Below are 25,051 nucleotides of genomic sequence, written 5' to 3'. Positions count from 1 at the left end.
TGCCTGCGGCCTCGTGACTTTTACAAACTGATGACCAAAAGTGTTGTGATAACAAGCGTAAACGCACCGTTACTCGTGCGATAACCTATACTTACGATTGCAACATCTAAATGTTATGTTTGCACACTGAACCGAACCCTTTGTAAGTTAGCTTTATTTCCTTCACATCAAATTGTCACTTGTTTCATGTAAATTTCCGGCTATACTATTGTTTCAGATGATGAGAGATTTTCTTGTTAACGAACGCACTTGTACATCCTAGATACGTCATCATTATTTTTATTGATTGAAGATATATCGAACTCTAACAAGGTAGGACCATTGTAATTACATGAACCATGTCTTGAGTTAATTACTGTAGAGATGGATGTAAAAGAAGAGGTCAAAGTTGACAACCAGGAAGAGATCGATAGGCATGCTCAGACAGACCTACTTACCAATTCCGTGGAAGTAAAGCGAGAAGATACGATTGATGACACGTATAGCGATCATAAACAGTCGCATCGTCTACTTAGAACGCTGCCATTGTTCATGGCGTCTATGGGTTTGGTAAGTGTACTTCATGTTTACCTGCTCTTGACGCACAGACAAATACACGCACGCATACTCACACACACGAACACACACAATATATATATTATATATATATATATATATATATATATATATATATTATATATATATATATATATATATGTATGTATGATATATTATATATATATGTATGTATGTATGTATATATATATATATATATATATATATATATATATATATATATATATATATATATATATATATATATATATATATATATATATATATATATATATATATATATATTATATATATATACTCGCAGCAATACGACCCCACCTCTTGGTGGGGTCGTATTGCTGCGAGTGCGGTTGTGGGCCGCATCATACGAGTCGAAGACGAGTGTGATGCGGCCCACAACCGCACGAGCAGCAATACGACCCTACCAAGAGGTGATATCGAGGGATAACCTCTTTATCATATACCTATGCCCACGTTATTGAATGAATAAATCTCGTATATATATAGATATATATATATAATATAGATATATATATATATATACTATATATATTTTGATATATTCTGTCGGCCGTTTACGGCTCGATTGGCAATTCGACTTTGGTAGTAGCAGACGACAGAAAACTTCATCGCTTTTACCAACTTGAAAAAACACATAAACCACCATATGTGCGCGTACGTACTCAATTTATAATAGCCGAAGTGAATATAGTCGCTTTGAGGTATCGATTGACAATGCTTTTTGCGTCATTTCAGGGCATGTATGAAGCAATTCTAGGACCCAGTATTGCAGACTTTCAGTGGAACACAGGAGTCCATATCGACAGCATTGTTATAATCTTTGTGTTTACGAATGTCGGATTTGCTGTTGGGTCGTTGACAAGTGGTGTCTGCTACGACACCTTTAACAATGACCTAGTGATGGCGCTCTCACTATTCGCCTTCAGTGTAGCCGTAGCAGCACTGAGTTTGTGTCAGTCTCTACCACTACTTCTGACGATCGGTGTACTTGCTGGAATAGCTGACGGATTCCTCGAGACGGGTGAGTTGGCATATTAAAAATGAGATAGAATTCTTTATCAAGAAAGAAAAGCGTAAACGGCTAGTAACAAGGTCAAAAACTATTGCCCAGTGTTGGACACTATTACTGCCTGGGTGTTTGTTGGTCAAAAATAGTATTCGTAATTATTTGTGATTGTATGACCGTGTCTATTATAGCATGCGTAACGAACAGATATGGTAGTAGACCACTAATTAATTTCCCATATGCAACCTCAGTAGCGTTGACCTCAATTGTGCAAGTTTAAATTATATACAGACACAAATCCGCTTTAATGGTGATAGGTTAATGTGAGCTTGAATACTCAGACTGATGAATTTTTTGTGTGGGCAACCGATGGAAATTTCGATTAGTAATTCAATTTAGTAGATGTTCGATTGGATTCAAACTCACAACGTGTGGCACCAAGTCACCTAGCTAGGGAATACATAGCAGTCAAAATTGCTTGGCTAAATCCCGACTCTAGATTAACGCCCAGTAATGTTTTTTGCAGAAATCTATGCTCATTGCTATGATTTGCTTTCAGTGGGCTTATAACTCCCTCATATTACAAGATAATGCTTACAGCCATCTTTCACAAGAGTCCGCATTTTGATTCACGCAGACAATTATGTTCGCACTTTTTTCATCCACACTTTGGGTAACAAACTCGGAAGTGAATTAGCGGTCTTTCGCCATATTATAGCCAACCTTTCGAGATACGAAATCATCTTCGAAATCTGTAGAAACAGGAATTCACATTTTCAAGATCAAGTAAATACTTCTGTTTCTTCTTTTCCAGGAACATACAGTATTTGCGTGAAAATATGGCGAAGAGACTGTCATATCTACGTGCAAGCTCTCCAGTTTTCATTTGCCCTTGGCGCTACTCTGAGTCCTTTGCTTGCCTCACCATTCCTGATTGAGATGGACAACAACAATGGATCAAACGTCACTTCTGCACTTATGTCATCAGTGAACCCATCACTGCAAGGCAGCAACTTGTCGTCGATTTTGCAAAACCGCCAAAACATCGAAAACGTTTCTCATAAGGAAGACGTCGACCAATATGGTAGAATGAAAGAAAACGACATATTTCAAAACAAAGTTTGTGGGTTGGAACCCGCTTGCGCTTACAAATTAAACAGTCCTCTTTATAATGTGACCCATCAAGACTCCAATGATGGCGAGCATTTAAATGACAGCAGACAACTTCGTGAATCAAAAATATGGATTCCTTACACAATATTATCGTGTTATATGGTAATTCTATCGCTAATCTACTTCACATTATTTTGTAAAGTTAATCGTGCTGTAAAAATTACAAAACGTGCGAATACCGATCAAAAAGATGATGAAGATACCGAAACAAAACTAGGCTTTCCATGGCCGTTCTTATTATACTTTTGTGTGCCTTCTCAGCTCTAGCAATCTCATCGTATTCAATGTACGGTACGTTTGTGTACAACTATGCCATCAACACAAACCTTGGTTTTACCACAAAGACGGCGAGCTATCTGACGTCACTGTTTTGGGGTTGCTTCGCTGCATCACGAGGAATCAGCATCTTCGAAGCTAAGTTTCTATCTCCAAAGACGATGATTATCATAGACTTGGTTGGATTAGCCTTCACAACAGCTCTACTTGCCGCGTTTGGAAGAACGATGCCCGAGGTACTCTGGGTAGTGACTTGTTTCCATGGAATCTTCTCGGCTCCTCTATTTGGTTGTGGGATCACGTGGGCTGAGCAATATATCAAGCTCACGGGCAAGATCACTTCCTTCACTCTTGTAGGGTGCGTAGTAACTTCAACGTCTGTGCCCGTGATCCTTGGAAAGCTTTTCACAGTTCATGGCTACGACACTTTTGCATATATGATGGTCGCAATCTCTGGAGTTACCATTGCTGTATTTATAATCATGCAGAAAGTAGCCTCAGGGCGCGGTAAAAGATATAGTCAACGTCGAATTGATGATATTGACTTGACATCTGTTGAAGACATTTCCTGAGTGCCTATTGCAAACTGCTTGTCAATGATCTACAACATTTCGGTGATTTTTATCAAGAGTGTGATTTTTCATCTCATGTATGGTCGATAGATCAATCAATTGATAAGGTGCTAAGTGCTAAGGATTAATGCGTGTTCAGTTGTATAATCTCTCCCTGTGCAACAAGGCAATGAACGTGAAAAAGAAACGACGTGACAACACTTTGTATTATACAAATGCTTGCCCCAAGACGTACCGTTTACATATGTTTGCACATCATTATATCCGTTGAGGCGTTCTTGAGTTATCGAGTAAAAAGACAGAAAGACAGATAGACAGCCACACACACACACACACACACACACACACACACACACACACACATCGCTACGATATAACCCACATATATGAACAAATGAGTTAAAACTGAGGTCATATGTAATGGGCCAACATCTTTTGGATTTTTGAAGCGCACGTCACACTTATACTACAATTTTGCTAAATGTTAAAATCCCTAAAAAGAATACCTGCAGAATACGTAATGATATATTTCATTATTCGTCTTTACAGAACATATCCTTTCTAACATTGCCAGTATGTATGTATGTATGTATGTATGTATGTATGTATGTATGTATGTATGTATGTATGTATGTATGTATGTATGTATGTATGTATGTATGTATGTATGTATGTATGTATGCATGCATGCATGCATCAATTGAAAAGGATGATAATTACAAGGCTAAGTAATTTTAAAGGCAAATAACTGTCAATGATCGTTTCCAATATCTTAAGTGCTGCATATCAAGTTCCTGATCATGATCTGAAGGTTGGTCTTATCGACATCAACATGATATCTGTAGCTCACTGTTGTTACTTCGGACAACTGTGCCTATTTCGAACTTAATCCCTTAAGTTGTCAAGAAAATTGCGCTTCATACGAAAGGACGAGTAGTAGAAAAATACTGGGTATTTAACTTTCTTTCCATGGATTGACTGAGATTCTTCTACAGGGAAAAAAACACGAAATAGTTTTAATATCTAACACTTGCATAAACTTGGATTTAAAGCACGTATTAGCGAAGGCGATTTTAAAGAGAAATAGTGGACTATGTTTCATTCGTACAAGTAACATGAAAGGTGAACATCAGCTGTTTCTTTAAAAAAATATAAACTTAATAAAACTTGAAAAGGAGACACAAGGACGAACACCTTGTAAATATCAATACCATGAGAACTGTGTTAGGACAAGAAATTGAGGACTCTGTATGAATACTGAGACTAAGGGACGAAATTTTTCCTTCGTTTTTGCTCTACTTTTTAAATATAAGTCATCAACACTATATATTCAAGAATGGCCAACTAAGGACATCTCTAAGCTCTCACTGGTGATCTGAACTTGGTTGAACATCACCACCTTTGTAAGATATTATCTTAGGGACCCAAGTTCAGAGAACCTCGCAGGATCAACTGGAGCCATAATTTTAAGATCATTATGGACTCTGTTGAAGAATATGCCAGGAAATGGGCTAAAAGGGAGAATGTAGAGCTGGACACACTGTCAGAATGGGTCAAATCTGTGAGGAAAATAGTGCGTGGCCGTATTGGTCGACTAAGATCACATGTTTGCAGAAGACCCTATTCTGTATTTAAAGATCCTGATGCTGTTAAGTGTTATAATGATATCCATGACAAATATGTTGTCGTCCCTGCTGATAAAGCTGCCAATAACATTGTATTTGTCTGTAAGAAGTATTATTTTGAATGTCTTATAGACGAACTTGGTGTAACTAAGACCTCCACCAACTCCACTTACAGACAATCAATGTTCAACAAATCTGAAATTTTGGCAAACCATAAGTCATTCATGGATAATTTTAATATTACAACAAAGGATGACCATAATAAGTTGCCTAGCTTATACTGGATACCAAAGCTCCACAAAACACCTTACAAAGCTAGGTTTATCGCAGGATCTTCAAAATGTTCAACAACAGAGTTATCGAAGTTACTGACTGCTGTTCTTTGTACTGTTAAACGGGGACTTCAAGCATACTGTGATGTTGTCTTTTCTCGGAGTGGTGTAAATCAAATGTGGATATTAAAAAATTCGAAGGAACTCTTGGAAAATTGAAATCAAGATCTGTTTCAAGAATAACATCAATTAAAACTTTCGATTTTTCCACATTGTATACCATAATACCACATGCTAAATTGAAAGAACGCTTGAAAAACATCATCAACCAAGCATTTTTCTACAAAAACGGTTCACGCCGTTACAAATATGTGGTATTGGGTATAATTCTACATATTTTGTTAAAAATATTACTAACGCTAAAGTGTTTTATACCGAGAAAGACATTATCAGTATGCTTGATTTCCTCATTGACAACATATTTGTTGAATTAGAGGACACATTTTCCAACAGTGTATAGGAATTCCCATGGGCACTAACTGTGCTCCCTTACTTGCGACTTATTTCTGTTCTCATACGAGGCAGAATTTATCCAGAACCTTATCAAGCAGAAAAAGGTCTCTGTAGCTCGTACTTTAACCTTACATTTAGATACATAGACGATGTTATTTCATTGAATCTGAATTCAGTAAATATCTCGCTATGATTTATCCTCCAGAATTGGAGATTAAAGAAACTACAGAAACGGCCTCTTCTGCTTCATATCTGGACATTTTACTTGAATTCGACTCTAATGGTCACCTTTCTACTAGGCTATATGACAAGAGAGATGATTTCAACTTTAGTATAATCAATTTTCCACACCTCATCAGTAATATTCCACTCTCACCTGCTTATGGGGTATACATTTCCCAGCTTATTCGATATGCAAGAGCATGCAGTTCATACGGTGATTTTGTAGAGAGACATGGCCATCTCTCTTACAAACTGTTAAATCAAGGTTACACCAGAGCAAGACTTGTCTCTACATTCAAACGCTTTTTTGGCAGGTATCGCAAGCTGGTAGATAAATACAATATCTCTCTTCGACAAATGATCACTGATGGCATCGGTGACATTGGGCCTTAGTTAGTGACCACTACCTATCTGACTTACAGATTGATATATGGCGGGTGCCACATGTGGGGCAGGATGCGCTTACTATTTTCGAAACACCTGACATCACTTCTTGGTCTTTTGGCCAGAAGTCCATATATCTTTCTTTCATGAATTTGACTTTGTTTGTGTACCGTCTATTTACTGTCTGTTCTGTGCTGTTTGTGATCTATGTTTACAACTATTGTCTTACAAATTTTGACCTAGTGTTATTGGATTATGGATTGGTATGATAGCGATTATTTTTCAAATTTCCCAAAAGTGTTAGGTTCCCTATAGCTGAATGTTGCAATATTACAAATTACTCATAGAAACAAGTGTATAGTATAAAAAGAAAAGCAGATGAGATTACATTTGTACGTTAAATAGACATTATTCACCATCCAATTATCCCAAATTAGTTCCAATCGTGTTATCAGCATTTTTCGCTTTGCATAAAATCGGAAAAATTCGTCACCATATTGATGCAAAAACTACAGAGAAATTAGTACATGTTTTTGTAACATCAAGGCTGGATTATTGCAACAACCTCCTTTATGGAATCCAAAATTACCAGTGAGAAAAAAATCCGAGTCTGTCCAAAATACCGCTGCACGCCTAATTACCGACACGAAGAAATTTGAGCATATTTCACGTGTTATTTTTAAACTTCACTGGTTACCTGAAAGGATTAAGTTTAAAAGAAATGAGTGGCAATTGTTCAGATTATATGAGGTCGTTGATCGATATACACTACGTCGTACTCTTCGTTCATCGAATAAACTTCTTTAACTAAGCGTGATAATTATTGCTTTCGTGCTTTTTCATTTGTTGCCTCAATGTTGTGGTATGAACTCCCTTTTGATATTACAGTACGAGATTGTTCAATTGCGTCCTTAAAAGGGATAGTCGTCGTCGGAAATGAACGCAAAGGTCGTATGGGACCCATACTACCAATGTAAACACCGTATCCAAGGTACGATGGTGATTGATGAAAGTTAAATCGTGTCTGTCATAATCTACATAGTATAATTTGAATGGTGCAGCTGTAATGATGAGGTGCATCTAGATATCGTGCACGAAATACATTGTTTGTAAACAAGAAACTCGCACAGGCGCAGTTCAGACGACTGTTTCTCTTTGAACGCCATTCCAAAATTTCTTTTTAGAGATTGTTATAACCGCCTATTTTTGATCTGCACGAGGTTTAAATTTTGTTCAAAGCACTGAGACGTAGTGTAGTGCCCTTTTTAGGGAAGAAAACTACTTTTAGTGTTAATAGTACCAATAGTAGCTGTATGGTATCGCTTGGAAAAGAACCATACTAAGTAAGTGAACTAGGAGTAGTAAAAGCATCAGTATCAATTATTCCTGTAATAGTAACAAATTACCAGTGTGAAAAAAATCCGAGTCTGTCAAACATACCGCTGCACGCCTAATACCGAAAAGAAGAAATTTGAGCATATTTCACCTGTTATTTTTAACTTCACTGGTTACCTGAAAGGATTAAGTTTAAAAGAAATGAGTGGCAATTGTTCAGATTATGAGGTCGTTGATCGATATACACTACGTCGTACTCTTCGTTTATCGAATAAACTTCTTTAACTAAGCGTGATAATTATTGCTTGTACTATTAGTTATGAGTGTATGGCACCAATGCTACTGTTATGATCCATGAAATCACAGGTAAAATACCGATAAATTGTTGTATGATGGCAGAATGGTGCAAATACATACATTTGGTTGCTGCATCAATGCAAAAAAAAACACCGCAGAGTTGTTTGCTCGGCTCATTTGTGAAATTTGCAGATTTTACAAAGTTATTTTGGAACTTTTACTATTTCTATCCAGATGCAACATTAGACCAGTGTTATTGTCTGTTGCTGTGTTGATGTCAGCTTGATGTGTGCAATACCCACAATGCATCACTCATCAACATTTGTTTCATTTCGGGGAGCACAGCTTATACAGCTATATTGTCGGCGATCCATCCGTCTGTCCACGTCACCTGTGCAAGATATGTTGAAAAGCAAAGGGTGAAACTTAATGAGAAGATTTCAAGAGGGGCTTTTAGAAAATCTCTTGCACCTCGATTACTTTAAAAATGGTGGGCATCGATATAATCCTGCACCAAATAACTGTTTTTTCGTTTGCCAATCAACAAAAACAAAGTTTTGTCGGCCATTGTTTAATTACATAGTATATGAAAACCTACATGAGAATACTCAGAGGAAAGTCTGTATTTTACAGGGAACTTTATGTAATATTGTCAAGGTGAAATGTCAAAATGAAAAGTTCACATATACAAATGTAAGGTTAAAGTTCATGGCAAGTTTATAGTGAAAATGAAACCTTAATGGTTTGCATTATGACATACAGATCTACGAACCTTTCATTTACATTTTTTTGAATTTTTTCAAGACTGAAATGTATCATTGAAATAATATTTATGAATAAACGAATAAATTTGAAGTATGTATTTGTTAGCTGTGCTTGTATCATATGACATTTGGAAATTGTTAATTTGCACTGATTTCAGTGTGATAAATGTCGATAAAAGTACAATGCTGATATGAATCTTATAAACTGAGCATCATTAAGACAAACATTTCAAATACAATTGCTAATGTAATTTTTGAAATTAGAGGAAAATTAAACAAAGGGCCAATGTCCCTGTAGCTACTATGACTTGAAGACGTACAGTATAATATTAGATAATACGTACTCAGACTAGAAACAATAGCCAGGAGAGAACTGTCTTGTAGGTCCATAATTTCCTAGCCATCAGCCTCTAACATAAAATATACAATCATACATGTGGATGTAAAAGTAATTATAAGAGGCTGATATCGCAATGTGTAGTAATAAAAACATTCGATGTAAAAAGTGTGAGTGGTTTTTAAATAAAGGGATAATGATGAACACAGCACACATATGAATATTTGAAGCAAATTTCAGAACATGCTGTAGATATTTTTTGCGGTTTGGATGGTTGAAGTTGTACCTAAAAAATTTGAAGCTAATTGCAGAAGCATTTCAGAGAAGCTATGAATATGCCAGATAAAAGAACTGTTTGAATTATTAATAAATGTCAAGGGTATCAGACAAGAACTTCTGAGAAACATGTGGTAACAAAATTTTTGACCAAAAATAGCAAATTTTCCAAAATTTGAACAAATCTAAAATAGTTCACCCCTATGGACCTACCTGCATACCAAATATCGAAGCTGTCTGATCAGCAATTGTGAAGATCATAAAGGTGTCATAAGTTCAATATATCATATAAAGTTCACTCTGTAGGAACCTGTATACCAAATATCAAATCAGACGAGTACTTTTTGAGAAACAATTTTTTTGACCATAAATGGCAAACATTGCCCCAAAAAGACAAAATTTTCATCAAAATTTGAATATATCATATTTTGATCATCCGTATGAATCTGTATACCAAATATCAAAGCTATCAGACAAGCGGTTTTAATGAAATAAATTTTTTGACCAAAAATGACAAAAAAATTCTCTAAAAATACAAATTTGCATATTTCATCACAATGTGAACAAATCTAAGTTGGGTCATCCCTAGGGAACTGTATACCAAATATCAAAGCTATCTGGCCAGCGGTTATGAAGAAGAAGATTTTTTACCAAAGATGCCTTTTTGAGCTAATTTGCATATTTTCAACATTATCAAAAACAAAAAAGTTTCTCATAATCATATTTTGCACCTACACAAGAAATATTAAATCTGTAAGTACTGCGGTTCTCAAGATATTTGAGTAGATTGACATCCTCACAAACTGACATACATACATGCATGCATACAGACTGATGATGGACGCCCGAGGGATACCCATCCCAATAGCTTTTATAGATTATAGTCTATAGTAGCTAAAAATCTGTTGCAGCAAATATTGGGTGTTTGGCTGTAACATGAACATTACATATGGTGACTTCTACTTGTATTGCTCTAAAGTATATGATCACAATGATAACTTCAAAGCACATAGCAAAGGACAGCAAGCTAGGTTCAAGGAGTTTGAGAGTGCAAACTCTTGACTGACAACATGAACTTCACTTTATAAATGAGAATGATACCACCTATTGTACCAGACAGCTTCATTGAATGTGAACATGTTGTTGACAGTCTGATAACGCGATTTGTGGATTTCTTGATACCTTGTAAATTTGTATATTGAGACTGAAATTAGTCATATACATCTTGAAACTTACGGAAAAAGACGCTTCCATGCGTTTCAATTTCATATCCATTTTAATCGGTTTTTATGTTTGTAATCTTTGAAATTAAAGTGAACAACAAAGAGATAATTATGAGTGACCCTGCACTCAAATACTTGACTGATTTCTAAGACTTTAATTTCAACCAAATGTAGTACAGCGTCACTATTACCAATGTTGAGAGCCATATCTGTTTGGTAAATCACTGTGATTGCATCAGTCTAGTATATAGCAGCTAATAGTTGCCTAAGGTAATCCACTGATTTGATTGGTGGATACTTGTCGCTGTTATCTGTACATTTCACCACAGTTTCTCTGTCGGGAAATAGAAAGAATCCTACAGATTGTCTCTCTTTGCGTTTTGTCTCTTTGGTCTTTGGCATCAGAACACGATGTTTCTGAAAAATGCAATCAAACAAGATTAGTAGGACAGGTACATCAAAGATCAGATTCATTACCAAATACAGATGAAGTTAAATAGGGGCCAGTAATAAAGATGAACTTGCCACAGGGGCCGATAATAGAGATGAACTTGCCAAAGGGGCCAATAATACAGGTGACGTTGCCAAAAGTGCAAATAATTCCTAATGACATCACACTTAAATAGAAACTCAATCAGAAAAACTTGAAAAAATTCTTCGGAATTTCCAATGTGTTGAAACTTTTAAATAAAATTTACAGAAACAGCCAATTAGTTATGTTTTATTACTGAAACTATACAAGTCACATAGCAAGAAGAGATGTAACAAAGAAGCAGACTAAACGAAGACAAAGTTTGTTCGGAACTCTGTCAGCAGTGACCTATGACGCATATGCTTTGCCGAATTCTATAAAAAAAAACCTCCATCTGTGATGCGGTACAACATCATTTATGATGCATATTTGTTGAAATAGTGCAAGTTAGAAAGTGCAGTAATCACTAAATGCATTGGGGGAAAGTTTACATTATGCACTCTGTTCTTGCATTTTGTCATGAGGAATCAATCACTCGATCAATCAATTGATGCTTTGATAAATTTGTTGCATGTCATAATGCTACCTACCTCCTCCTGACTCGGGCATTTTCATCATAATCATGAGACTTCAATAGAAAGATAGGTACAGTGAACAGAAAGTGAAATAGGAGATGGTGAATTTCAAGGATTTACTGACCGTAGCTTTCAGTGTATCACTGGTCCATCTTTGCATTAAGTCACCGATGTTGACCAGTACTGTATCTTCAATGGGTGTGGCAGAAACCCATTCTCCGGACGTGTTCATCACCTTGGTAACAGTGTACAAACACAAAAATACAGTGAGGTAATAGAAAATAAAACCGCTTTAAAAAGCGGCAACAACGTTCGCAGCTATTTAAATCACGAATTCACAATAACTATATGTTGATTCATAAAATATGCAAACAAATGTAAAACTTGTGAAAAGGGTTAAAGAACTGTCAATACAATTGCTATTTAAATGAGAAGTATGCGTATTAGACTATCTCTATTTGTCTATTTTGCTTTAATATCTGGTATTTTCTTGTCTTTGTGTATTTAATAAATGGGCTTATTCACAATAGGAATCATATCATATGATTTATTTCATGTCTAAGCGAACAATATACATATCATGAATGTATAATTCCATTCCGTAAGTTTTACACTTTTCTCTTAATAATTATAAATTAGTGCCTGGGCTGTTCCAGTTGTCAACGCTAAGCTTTCTTTTGCACAGCAAAATTTGTTTTGAACCCATGTCAACTTTGAAAACAAGATGACCTCCATACATGCAGCTCCCCTATCAATGAAATGAGAAGTCCACAATTCCACAAAACAGTCAACTTACTTCAAGGCCTCCAGTGTATCTTGAAATAGAAGTGTAAGAGAGCCATAGTCTGTGTGAATTCCACATCTCTGCTGTCCTTCTTTTACGGCAAGGTTTTCAGGAATCGATGGATAATAAAGAGTTCTGAGTGTTGTGTCCATTATCACCTCCATCCATACCAGTATGTGTTTTCAGAAATAAACCCGGATCCTGGATATATGAAATTTGAATAAATTTTATGAAGTAATCTGTCACCTATCCGTAAGGTCTTGCTAATTTTTACTGTCCTAATTATTCTGTTTACCAACAACTATCTAACACAAACCATCAAAGGATTCTGTATACTTACTGAAAATTAGTATTGTAAATAATTGAAACCACAGGGGAAATCAAATTTCCATGCAGAATGCTAAAGATGATGTATGGAATCAGCTCCTGGACCAGTGAGGACATTTGTGAGTGAAAACAAAATCAGAACGCATGGCTATGTGTACTAGCATGTCATTGGGATTCCATTGGCTTTTTTAGTCCCCACGGACACCGTCCGGGGGGACTTATAGGTTTGGTCATGTCCGTCCGCCGTCCGTCGTTCGTTCACGCAGAGATGCCCGGAGCGATTTCATTCAAACTTGGTACAAGGACTACTTCATATGTCATTCATATGCACGTCGATTTATTTTGTGACATGATCCAATATGGCCACCAGGCGGCCATTTTATAACGATTTTTTTCATGTACAGAGCCATTACTCAGGTATATCTCAACCGATTTTATTCAAACTCGGTACAAGGACATTGACCTATGTCATACATATGCACGTCAATTTGCTTTGTGATACGATCCAATATCGCCGCTAGGCGGCCATTTTATTACGATTTTTTCATGTACAGAGCCATAACTCAGACATGTTTCAACCGATTTTATTCAAACTTGGTACAAGGACATCGACCAATTTCATACATTTGCTCATCAATTTGTTTCACCTCATGTAGCAGTATCATGTTAATTATTGAAGTTTCGTAATTAGGCTGATATGTCAAGAAATACTGCATCAAATGTCATGAAACTTTGTACAGATGTTAAGCTCACATTGCTTTAACATTGGAAAAGACATTTATCAGTGTCATTTTAATTAATTTGTAATTGCATATGAGATGAAAATATATCCACAAATACGACGTCAAATTTTATGAAACTTGATACAGATGTTGATCTCATAGTGTTGTAAATACTGCATCAAACTTTATGAAATATGGTACCGGTGATAATCTGTTGTGTAAGGATAGTACCGGTATGCAACAATATTTTGCAACTTCCTGTCGATTAATTCCTAGTTGACTCATTTAATAACCTGTAGGATGGTGACCTACATTGGCTTTATGTTTCTATCACCATGGAACTAATTCTTGGCCATTGAGCGCCATCTGTATCAAAGTATTTCGCTGAGGACTTGCGATCAAAGTACCCATTAACAATTGGGGACTGTGTCATCAACGATGACTTGTTCCATAAACTTTTGATTCTAGGGGTAGCCCACAAAATGACCAGTGAAACGATATGTTCATTGTCTTTGTTTTGGAAAATTTTTGTCCCTGTCTCCCTAGAGTATTTTGAATACCATGAATTGGTCTTACAAAAGTAAAGCATTGTACACAAGGTGTAATATTATTATTGACAAATGAAATGGATTAAAAAATTTAGCATCAACTATATCATTGGTAATTACACACACATACAGTCTGGCTAAGTTGAATCTTGTCATTTTCCGCAAAGGGGCGGGGGGCACCAAACGCGTTAATGGCTCACGAAAATTGACTTTTCAACAATACCCACTGCGCAAAATGCTTGATATACAACAATATGCACTCATATATTGATTCTGTACATGTGTCAAATACGTTAAGTATACACGTACGTATACTATTAAAATGCAAAACTACAGTGTACACTTAGTGTGCAAAGAACAGCATTACATATACTCATGATCTGCATAGAAATACCCTATGCATACCAATGTATTGGAATGTTCCATATACGAAGATATACGTTGCGTATGCAATTAATATTGTGTTCCATATACCCATACGTCAATATACCTAAATATGCTAAGAGCATATCAAGCATTTTGTACAGTGTCCAAAATTGAAGTTGTCTCTCACTATAAATATTTAGGCCTGGTTTTAACATCTCGTAACATCTGGCCTAAAGCAGTTTCAACGTTGGCAGGATAAGCTAACAAATCCCTTAACCAGTTTCTCAGTGCAAGTCATAGTTCCCAAGATTTTCGATTCTTTCATTACGCCCATTTTATGTTACGGATCTGAGATATGGGGACTGCAATGTTATGATGTAATTGAAAGAGTTCAAAGAAAGTAGTGTCGACGTTTACTATCAGTCAGTAAGGCTACGACAAACGAGGCAGTGCTCGGAGAATCTGGACGGCTTCGCATTTTCGTTTCTACAGTCAAACATTGTATTAGTTATTGGTTAAAGTTGCTGCATATGTCTCCTGACAGACTGCCTCGTCAGGCATATCTCATGTTATATAACCTTGATTTATTAGGGAGACATACGTGGGCATCATCAGTCAAACATGTTTTATTTTCACATGGTCTTGGATATGCGTGCATAGGAAGTCGGAGATAAAACCACTTTTCAAGAACTTGCTATATACCAGAGTGTCAGATATCTGCAAACAAAATTGGTCTGAAAAACTTGTAGAAAACTCTGAAAAGCCAAGGATACGCTCGTATAGAGTTTTCAAGAGCTTACTGGAACCTGAGAAGTACCTTTTCTTGAATTGTAATTGTAAATTGCACGTTTTCGTTGTCGTCCTCTGATTTAGCAATCGAGGTTGGTAGACGTGAAAGTATAGACCCACATCTCAGTATATGTAAGATTTGTAACACAGGTGACATTGAAGTTGAGTACCACTTTCTCTTAATTTGTCCAATGTATAATCTCCTCAGAACCAAGTTTTTACCGCGATTTACATATGTTGAACCAAACAATAACAATATAATAAAATATATTAAAACACTCATTGACCTTTGCAAAAATGTATTCATGGAGTTGAGATCTTCAGTTGTCATATCTGCTTAATATGTTTGTGCTATGTAATTACTTGCGTATCACCTGAAATTATTATTTCACTACTAGTCATGTATCTCTTTTGCATATGGGCCAGAGGCCTAGGAAAGCAATAAACCCTTATCTAGTTAAGTTGAAATGTATTTTAATATGATTTGGGGAGTTGGCTCACGGAATAAAAGTACTGGTCTTCGATTATCTAACAGTGATTAATGATTTTAAACTTACATCCATATTAACAGTCTGAACGCTAGGGGTGCAATTTGCATATGCAAATGCCATTTTCCTTTCGAACGGCACTCAGCAACTCAGCTTACACTGTGACCGTTGGCTGGCTAACACAGTTTTTCAGTCGCTCCCAAATCCTCATTTTTTCGCCGATAATTATCATTGGAGACCAACTTCATCTCTTCAATTGGGTTTTCTGAGAAGGTAAGTGACTTTTCGGGGCTCTGTTTGAAAAATTAAAGTGAATTTTGCGATTTCAGCGATTTTTCATAGTACGATGTTATATGTCGAGCGCGGACTTGTGTTGCTGTACCAACTACGGTAGCATGAAATTAAGGCCCAAAATCAAGCATAGTTCGTGGAATTATACTATAAATTAGCTTTTTACCGCAGAATTTTGTCTGTTCATGCCAGGAATTTGATGTTGGGCGGCAAAGTTCGCCGCTGTGTTTTGCCGCTAAAATCCAATATGGCGCCAAATCAACATTAGTGTACTGTACGTTTACACGTACACTGTGTACTCGCATACGCTCATAGTGAAATAAATCCCCAAAATAAATGTGCGTATTTTTAGGTCAAATGTTACTTTTTTGGGGGAAACTATCATCAAGTGACACTTTTAGGTTGTAATACGTAAAATTCGTGTCACAGTTGTTTTTAATTATTTTCCTCTTTTTTTTTCAGGGTCATCACAGTCCGAGGATGGCTTCGAAGCTTCCAGCCGGGGCTTCCCATAGAAAAACTTGTGCATGTGACCTCATGGTTGTTCACTTTTAACTTTTTTGACGTAATTTTCGTGTCTGATTTGTCTCAGTTTGTTGCAGTCAAGTCTCTGAGGCTTAAGTATTGATCAAACTTCAGGTTTATTTATAATAAAGCTGTTGTCTTTGCAGTATATTGAATTCAGAACTTATTAATTTTCTTTTTAATTTAACCAACACAAAACCAACCGACACGTTCCAATATTTATTGAGAAATTCGTGTCACCCGAGCGGCACTTTCAAAGGCTTCATTAAAGGTGAACTTCTCCGATATGCTTGCACATGCAACAACGACATGGACTTCATTGAAAAGGTCAACTTTCTCACACGCAAACTTCAACAACAAGATTATAGAAAAAAAGATATATCTCGTATAATGAAAGATGTTAATCTCACCAACCATCGACGATACCTCACCGATAAAGATAAGAGGAATATGACATAAGAACAAAACTGGTTTACACAACGACCTTCAGTCCATTCATCAAAACCAGGCAAATCAAACAATGTCTAACAAAAAATTGGAAAATAATAGAAGCCGATCAAACACTGGTCAAAGTTTTCCAGAAAAACCTATCATAGCATACAAAAGGAATAAAAACTTAAGAGACATCCTCGTTCAGGCACAAATCAAGCACGAGGATAAAATAAACACGAACGGTCTGACCAACAAACCACTCAAAGTTCAGACCACAACATATCCATACTAGCATCTCTAGTTGATGAACAATCGCTACTATCAAATTAACATGTGGGATAAATAGCTCCAAAATATAACCGGTTCTTTCCCGGGGACCCAGATCACATGACCAGGGTCAAAGCACTATCGATTCACCGGTGTCTCGCCATGTTTCTCCATATCATTAAACACATTGATCGAATCAATATACCGCATCACTATCAAAGGTAGAAAACGATGTGTAAAGTTGCTCTCATTTTCCTATATATAGAAACAGACTTCAAGATACATAAAACAATTTATAAATTCTAAAATTCTGAGAAAAAAATATACTAAAGAACTGTAGTTGTAGTTAACATAAAATTATTCTCGTTTGTAGAGGCCATCTAATCTGTGGTGAATGTATAATGCCCACTGTAACAAGTACTAGAAAACGGCATTCATAGGTGAAATTTTTAGACGAAGTTTCGCCAAGGGTCTATTGAAAAGTGTACCATTTCCAGTAAAATAGCTCTGTGAAGTTAAAAATTGGTATACACAATCAATTGTTACTGAAAAAGACACTGCTGAAATTTGATCGGTGTTCAAGACCCGGAAGACCATTTACTAGCCCCGTTTCTCCTTCATAGACAGACCCAAATTGTGTTATGCAACAGAAACTACTCAGTATACACATCGACAATCTTTTGAAGGTAGGTTTATTTTTACATGACAAACTGTTTATATCAGAAACAAGTTCCTAAAAAACACATATTACCTATAACATTCACTCAGGTCCGCGGTATAGCGTGAATATAGGCATGTTTAGGCGACCCATGCTTGTGTGACCCCTGCGTACTACTGCGACCTTTGTTTTGAAATGAAAACGAGGCTATTTTTTGGGGGCGCTGTTCAAATTACACCCCCAGCATTCAGACTGTAAGGCCTTGTCCCATGATGTCCAAGATCTTTAAACTCAGTTCTGTACATTGTTTGTAGAAGTCAAGCAATATCTCTCTGAATTCTGGTAGCTCTTCATCGGGCATCGTCTTCAAGATGAAAAATGAAAAAAAATCACTCCATTAGCCCCAATATCCCTTTGCTTTGTAACAGTGCACCTTAGATTGGGCCAAAACAATGCAGTTAAAGGGTGGTGTAGTTTCTCTTTAAACACGATTAGAACTAATTTGGGATAATTGGATTTTCCTATTTTTCAAATTTCTCAAAAGTGTGAGGTGCCCTATAGCTGAATATTGCAATATTGCAAATTACTCATAAAAACAATTGTGTAGTATAAAAAGAAAAGCAGATGAGATAACATTTGCAGATTAAATTGACATTACTTCACCATCCAATTATCCCTATTTAGTTCCAATCGTGTTTTTATTAGATTCTCTTTAAAACTGTATTGAATCACAAATAAACAGATGGACTGTTGTCCATTAAATTTCTACATGAAAGGAGACATTGTCAAAGACAAGGAATTCGTCTACATGAACTTGATCTGACTGTATAAATCATCTGAGTGACAACAGTTCATGCATGGGTTTTGGCCATGCAACCATGGGGTGAAATTAAGGATTGAGTCCGTATGCCCTAAAGGTTCAACCCATTAACTATAAGAATTGTTCCATTCCCATTGTTTCACTGACGATAGGTGAATCATTATACATGAAAACGGGGTGTGAAAGGCTCATTATGTTGATTAAGACATTTCAAGAATCAAGTAAAGCTCTGCCACTTACCTTCTCTTTGACACTGTTAACATAATTAAAACATTCTTTAAGATCTCCATGTGGAACGCTGGTGTCAGTCCTAAAAATATGATAAATCAATAAATGCACAAGTGGAAAAATTAATAAACAAATATATAAAACATAAATATAGAAAGAAAGAAAGAAAGATGATCATAAAAAATTCGTATTTACATACTTTTATGAATGTATATAAAATTGAAATAGACATAGCAGGGTGCATGGCCTTTGCTCTGTGTCAGGCAATACAAGTTGCTGTAATCTCCTCAGGCATTGGGTTATGTATGTCACAGGTTGGCGTGTTTTAGTCTCAGTGTATGTAATATGTCTGACAGTGAGTTTCTGTGTGTTATGATTGTTTTGTCATCGATATCTCTAAAACTTCTTCATTAAATAGCATGTCACTTGGTACACAGAATCTTTAGCGTTATCATAGTTACTAAAAGTTTCGCAACTTGACTTTCATTCATTCATTCTGAATCAGTTTTCTGAAAGGCCTACCAAGCAATGCATAATTTTTATCAAATATTTATTTCTAGGCACCCCTAAAATTTAGAGGTTAAATATATTCAAATGTGCGAATTTAAAGCCATATATTTGTTTTCCTTCGGCATCATGAAATCTCAGAAGGTGCACCGGGTAAGCGGGGGGGGGGGGATAAGTGAGCCGCCATTATTTAGGGGTCGGAGGAATGTGAGGGGGTCACTCAAAAAGTTGAAAACTTCAAGGGGGTTTGCTCAAAATGCGGAGAGTAATAAGGGGGTACTAAATTTTGTGTGGGAAATAAATTGAAACACCTCAGATTGCACCATTGCACACATCAATTTCTCAAAATTTTCGATGCGAGAGGGGGAACACCCCCTCTTGTGCTCTCCCCACTGACATAGCTTGGTCCCTAAATATATAATAATTTGCATTTGGAATAATGGAAATGGCAAGGTGCACTAAACCCTCGAAAGTGACGGCCGCTTTTACCTTATGTTATTTTCATTTCACCGAAATTGTCTTCGAGTGTCAAAAGGGGCAAGTGATCGTGACGGGGACATGGACATCGGGTGTTTGGTGGAAGAGTATCAGCATCCAACACGATCGTCTACCCCAAGTATAGAGAAATCGGAATCAATTTTTCCTGAGTATCACATAGAAAATATCTTCATACATTTAGGCCTATACTATGCTAAACTCCATGGTGTTCACATACTTGTGACAGTACATCAACCTCCCGTGGCGAGATTGACCTTTTGATGACCCGTATAGACGCACGCTACCCTGTCACAGATAGCTTCGTTCCCACAGCTAACTCTTTTTGAACTCTTAAAATGCACTGGACCTGAGAAAGAAATCTAACTTCACGGGAATGATTTCAACAAAGTGTTTCTAACCTTTCACCTTCAGTCTGAACAAAGCCATGTTCATTGTCTCGCTGGGCCACATTCGCAGCATACTTCATTTTGATATCATTTGACAGAGAGAAGAACTTCCGTGATACTTTGAACATCTTCTCAATCTGCAAAGGGGAATTGCCAACACTCAGCATGCATATATATCAACACGCATTGTAAAGCTGATGCTCAAAGTTTAGAGACATGCTTAAAATTAATTTGTTACTACAAATGTTTAAAGCACTTGAAGGTGTACCCTTTGTTTTCTCTCAACTGCGCAATTGCGCAAATCGCGCATTTTGAGCCACTGTCCACAGTCACCTGTGGTCTATTCGCTCTGCGTCTATGCGCCCTATAGACGTGTGTACATATGCCTGAGAAGAAGACATATTTACACACCTCTAATAGGGCACATAGAGGCAGAGCCGAATAGACCACAGGTGACTGTGCATTGTCTGCCCTGAAAAAGTCACTGACAGCGCGGAAACTGCGCACAAAACACAACACGCAAAGACGTCCATGTGAGTGACCAATGCGCATAGTGTACAACGTAAGTGACCTGTGAGTTTGCTGTTTTTTCTAGTCATAATGTTCCTTCGGAAAAGACAAAATATCGCCTGCCACTCGGCTTTGGTGACGTGCATGACGTGAAGTGAGTACGCATCGAAAAGAACAGCCAACGACGTAGTTGCTGTGTCAGTCTCAATGGATGCTAGTGCAATGCTGTTTTGATAGTGGTAGAGTTTTAAAGCAGAACTTGAAATACTATCAAAATGGAAACTTCCAGCTTCGTGCAGGCACGCTGCAGTGACGATCGATCTCGATCGCAATGAAACACAAAAGTTTGATCAGCTCATATTTACATTGATTTAAACCCCAAAATTCGGACCAAATCGTGTCCAAGGGAACAAATACGTCAAATTCTGAATCGGAGAAAGCTTGGGTGAAAAATGACAAATCGACAGAGAAGATGGAAAGCAGCCTATCACATCACAAGCTGACAAACATCATAATGTTGATATAGTACGGATGTTGCATGCAACATAGACGACGCAACTGAACTGGGCAACGATGGTAATGATATTTAGGAAGCGCTTCCTAGGAACTTCAAGGTTAAATCTACATCAACACTGCCCCCTAAAATGTCAAGTCTGCCCCCTGATTTTGATGATAGGGCACAACGTGCCACTTTCAATGAACATGCAGAGAAAACACTAACAATGTGCTTTTTATAGCACCATAAAGTGTTAAAATATAAGAAAGATAACGATATATAGACAGATAGATAGATAGATAGATAGATAGATAGATAGATAGTAGATAGATAGATAGATAGATAGATAGATAGATAGATAGATAGATAGATAGATAGATAGATAGATAGATAGATAGATAGATAGATAGATAGATAGATAGATAGATAGATAGATAGATATTAGATAGATAGATAGATAGATAGATAGATAGATAGATAGATAGATAGATAGATAGATAGATAGATAGATAGATAGATAGATAGATAGATAGATATAGATAGATAGATAGATAGATAGATAGATAGATAGATAGATAGATAGATAGATAGATAGATAGGTAGGTAGGTAGGTAGGTAGGTAGGTAGGTAGGTAGATAGATAGATAGATAGATAGATAGATAGATAGATAGATAGATAGATAGATAGATAGATAGATTGATTGATAGATAGATAGATAGATAGGTAGATAGGTAGGTAGGTAGGTAGGTAGGTAGATGTTGAACTGTGAAAGTGATTCAGAATGCGTCTGATCTGCAAATTGTGACAATAACAGGTATTTCTCAAGTGATATGAGTCGAGGTAAAGTGTGCACTTTTGGAAATCATGGTAAAGCATGTGACGTAGGGACTGTGATCAAAGGGAGTTGGATTTGTAAGTTTCACACAGAAACAGACCATCCATCAAACAATGAATGCCTATCTTCATAAGTTATAAGGCTGATATATTTTATATGGCAAAGTTTGCACTGCTATCAAGGTCGTAAACACTTTCAAATATTCAGTAAGGTGGGAGGGAGGGAGGGTTACGTTTTTTAAATTTGAAAATGTGGTTCGAAGTTTGGAAGGGGGGAATAGGCAGGGTAACGTTACGTTTAACATGGTGGACTGGCCTATTTCCTCCCCGCCCTGATTAAATTGAAAGCGCCCCTAATGCTCCGGTTGTCGTGCGTGACTGGTAAGTGCTTGTGTACGCTGCAAAGTACTGCATCGACAGGAACCACGTTTTATCAGTCCCACAGGTGCTCTGAGCAGAGTCGCTTGTGTACAGTTTGATCGATACACGACAAAGGCCGCTGTACGCATAAAACCCGGCGAAGGCCGCTGTACGCATCTAGCCTATATAATATCTAACATAAAACACGGCGAAGGCCGTGCGTACATAGGTTTTCGCTGTGTATCGAACCACAAGCGACAGCAGGTTACCAGAGTTGCCGGTGTACATGCATAGAGAGAGGGGGCCCCCTGCTCTCTATGCATGTACAACGGCAACTCCGGGGACCTGTGCAAGCGACTGTGTACGGCGACTTAAAAAGCTCAGCACTACAGGCCTATGCCGTAAAATAGAAAATTGGCAAATGCCTGCGGTCAGCAGCTCACGTGATCTGACGGAATCCCATGATTTTGAGGTACATAAAACCTATAGTTGTCAACGCCTGATGAACTTCATCGACTAGGCGAAGCAGAGCTTCAGATGAGTCTCCAGAGATCCGACAGTATGAACTGAAATCGATGACGGGAATCTTTTCGGAGTCCATGCTGAATGTTGTTGTGCACACCGAGCTGGAGCATCGAGCAGAGGGCACGGGTACGGGTCAATGACTCATAAGGCTGCGTTCACAAATAACGATTGGGGGGTGGCGCTGGAGGAATCGTGATTGAAATCTTATTTTTTCTAGACCCTCCTCAAAATCCTAAAAAAATTTCAAATGCCACCCCCCTCTATATTATCAAAAATTTTCAAGTCCCCCCAAAAACTATCACAAGCCCGCAAATTTGTAAAGGATGTGCACGCAGAAATAAAAATGGTATTCATTTTTCATTGAATTACTTACAAAAACTTGGAATTGGAAAATGTAAAACATAAAAGGAAACCAAAAAATTTTCAAGTCCACCCCTCTACATCCCCGAAAATTTTCGAATCCCCTCTAAATTCCTCCAGCCCCGCCCCAACCGGTTCTTTTGTGTGTGTGTGAACGCAGCCTAACGACTGAATCAGCAAACAGTAACCTTGTCGACTCATAGTGCCACAGTATACATGCTATAGGGAAGGGGCAAAATTGAACAGTAGGGGATCGGGGACACGCATAAGCTTATACCACGGAGGCCCTACGTACCGTGCTGTGTGTTCCGGGGTTATACGGCCTCCCACCGGTGGTGGTGGGAGGCCGTTTTTTATGCGTGTAAATCTGTTAATAACTATGCGGCTGTTTGATAGTTTGGGGAGGACTTGAAAAATTAATATTGATATATTGATCATGTAAGAGATGTGGGGGATTTAAAATGTCTTTGAGGGTATTGAGGGGGGTCTGAACATAAATGAGATTTAATCGCGATCCCTCCAGCCCCCCTCCTATTTGTGAACGCAGCCTAAAGCCCGGGCGATTCGACAAATGATATGTTGCCGGGTAGCCTAGATTGTATTCGTCGCTTACGGCCTCCGTGCCTCCGACCTCACTCCGGCACGGAGGCCGTAAGCGACGAATAGAATCTAGGCTAGTTGCCGGGTGACAACGGGTCTCCTGCGTGCAGGAGGAATGTGGCTTGCTGCATAATACCGGCAACGGCCTAAGTATATTGTTTGCACATTCAACCACAGATGACCCTTTTAGGGTCTGTGATTCAACGCAGAGTGCGTCGTACGATAAAGAAAAACCTGGCCGACGTCCCTCTAAAATTATCTTAAAGTCCGTTTGTTAGAAAGCGGTTTAAGATTTTTCGGCTCCATGATCGCATTCGCTGAAAGAATTTGATTACATGTTATGAATATCACATGTTCCTCTGTTACTTATTCGTTGATCTCACTGAATTTCTCGTGGATTTGTAATTTTCTGCAAAATTTATATGTTTTTTATTCTTTTTACTTTCGTGTTTACGTATGTTGTAAATGTTTCAGGTCGGGTAACCTGAACCTAAAGAATTTTCGGTCCCACTAATTTTAACTCGTCCCCATCCGTCACAGCCTGGCACGAAATTAGCCAACCAATTACTATAATCAGCCATCTTGAGCACCACAGACCACTTCTGTTGATAAAAGCCCACAACACAGCAGTTGCCACAACTTATGAGTTGTAGAGTAGAAGGTACAGAAACTGCAACCAATCTTCCAATACCATAGACAGTACAGATATAATATTACCTCACACAAATATATGCCTAACAACCATGACCATGCCGTTGTAACCTCCACAAATGTAATAATCTCCACAAATGTAATATCAACCACAATTGTAATAAAATCAACCACAAATGTA

The 25,051-nt window shown here is 37.4% G+C and overlaps 3 protein-coding genes across 4 annotated transcripts; 1 reads left to right on the top strand and 2 right to left on the bottom strand.

Moving 5' to 3' along the window:
• Positions 1–352: 352 nt before the first annotated feature.
• Positions 353–3,022, top strand: LOC139142981 (uncharacterized). The gene is made up of 3 exons (XM_070713174.1): positions 353–549; positions 1,312–1,597; positions 2,397–3,022. Exons 1-3 carry the CDS (start codon positions 364–366, stop codon positions 3,020–3,022), a joined length of 1,098 nt encoding a protein of 365 aa, XP_070569275.1. The 5' UTR covers positions 353–363.
• Positions 3,023–8,782: 5,760 nt separating this feature from the next.
• LOC139141907 (uncharacterized) lies at positions 8,783–23,394 on the bottom strand. Of its 2 annotated transcripts, XR_011554270.1 has the most exons (7): positions 23,178–23,394; positions 20,547–20,671; positions 19,156–19,225; positions 18,341–18,459; positions 12,695–12,883; positions 12,023–12,133; positions 8,783–11,268 (listed from the first exon to the last, which is right to left on the bottom strand). XR_011554270.1 is itself a non-coding variant. In XM_070711665.1 (4 exons), the coding sequence occupies exons 2-4, from the start codon at positions 20,660–20,662 to the stop codon at positions 18,343–18,345; spliced, it is 303 nt and encodes a 100-aa protein (XP_070567766.1). In that variant the 5' UTR covers positions 20,663–20,671; positions 23,178–23,384; the 3' UTR covers positions 18,116–18,342. The 2 variants fall into 2 exon arrangements, 1 of the variants encoding a protein (XP_070567766.1); XM_070711665.1 differs by lacking the exons at positions 8,783–11,268; positions 12,023–12,133; positions 12,695–12,883 and having other exon boundaries at positions 18,116–18,459; positions 23,178–23,384.
• Positions 11,092–12,760, bottom strand: LOC139142980 (uncharacterized). Its single transcript, XM_070713173.1, has 3 exons — positions 12,695–12,760; positions 12,023–12,133; positions 11,092–11,268 (listed from the first exon to the last, which is right to left on the bottom strand). Exons 1-3 carry the CDS (start codon positions 12,758–12,760, stop codon positions 11,092–11,094), a joined length of 354 nt encoding a protein of 117 aa, XP_070569274.1.
• Positions 23,395–25,051: the final 1,657 nt, after the last annotated feature.

This window comes from Ptychodera flava, chromosome 10, assembly GCF_041260155.1.
Source record: "Ptychodera flava strain L36383 chromosome 10, AS_Pfla_20210202, whole genome shotgun sequence".
Lineage (NCBI taxonomy): Eukaryota > Metazoa > Hemichordata > Enteropneusta > Ptychoderidae > Ptychodera > Ptychodera flava.
This window is presented reverse-complemented; position numbering and strand designations above follow the sequence as displayed.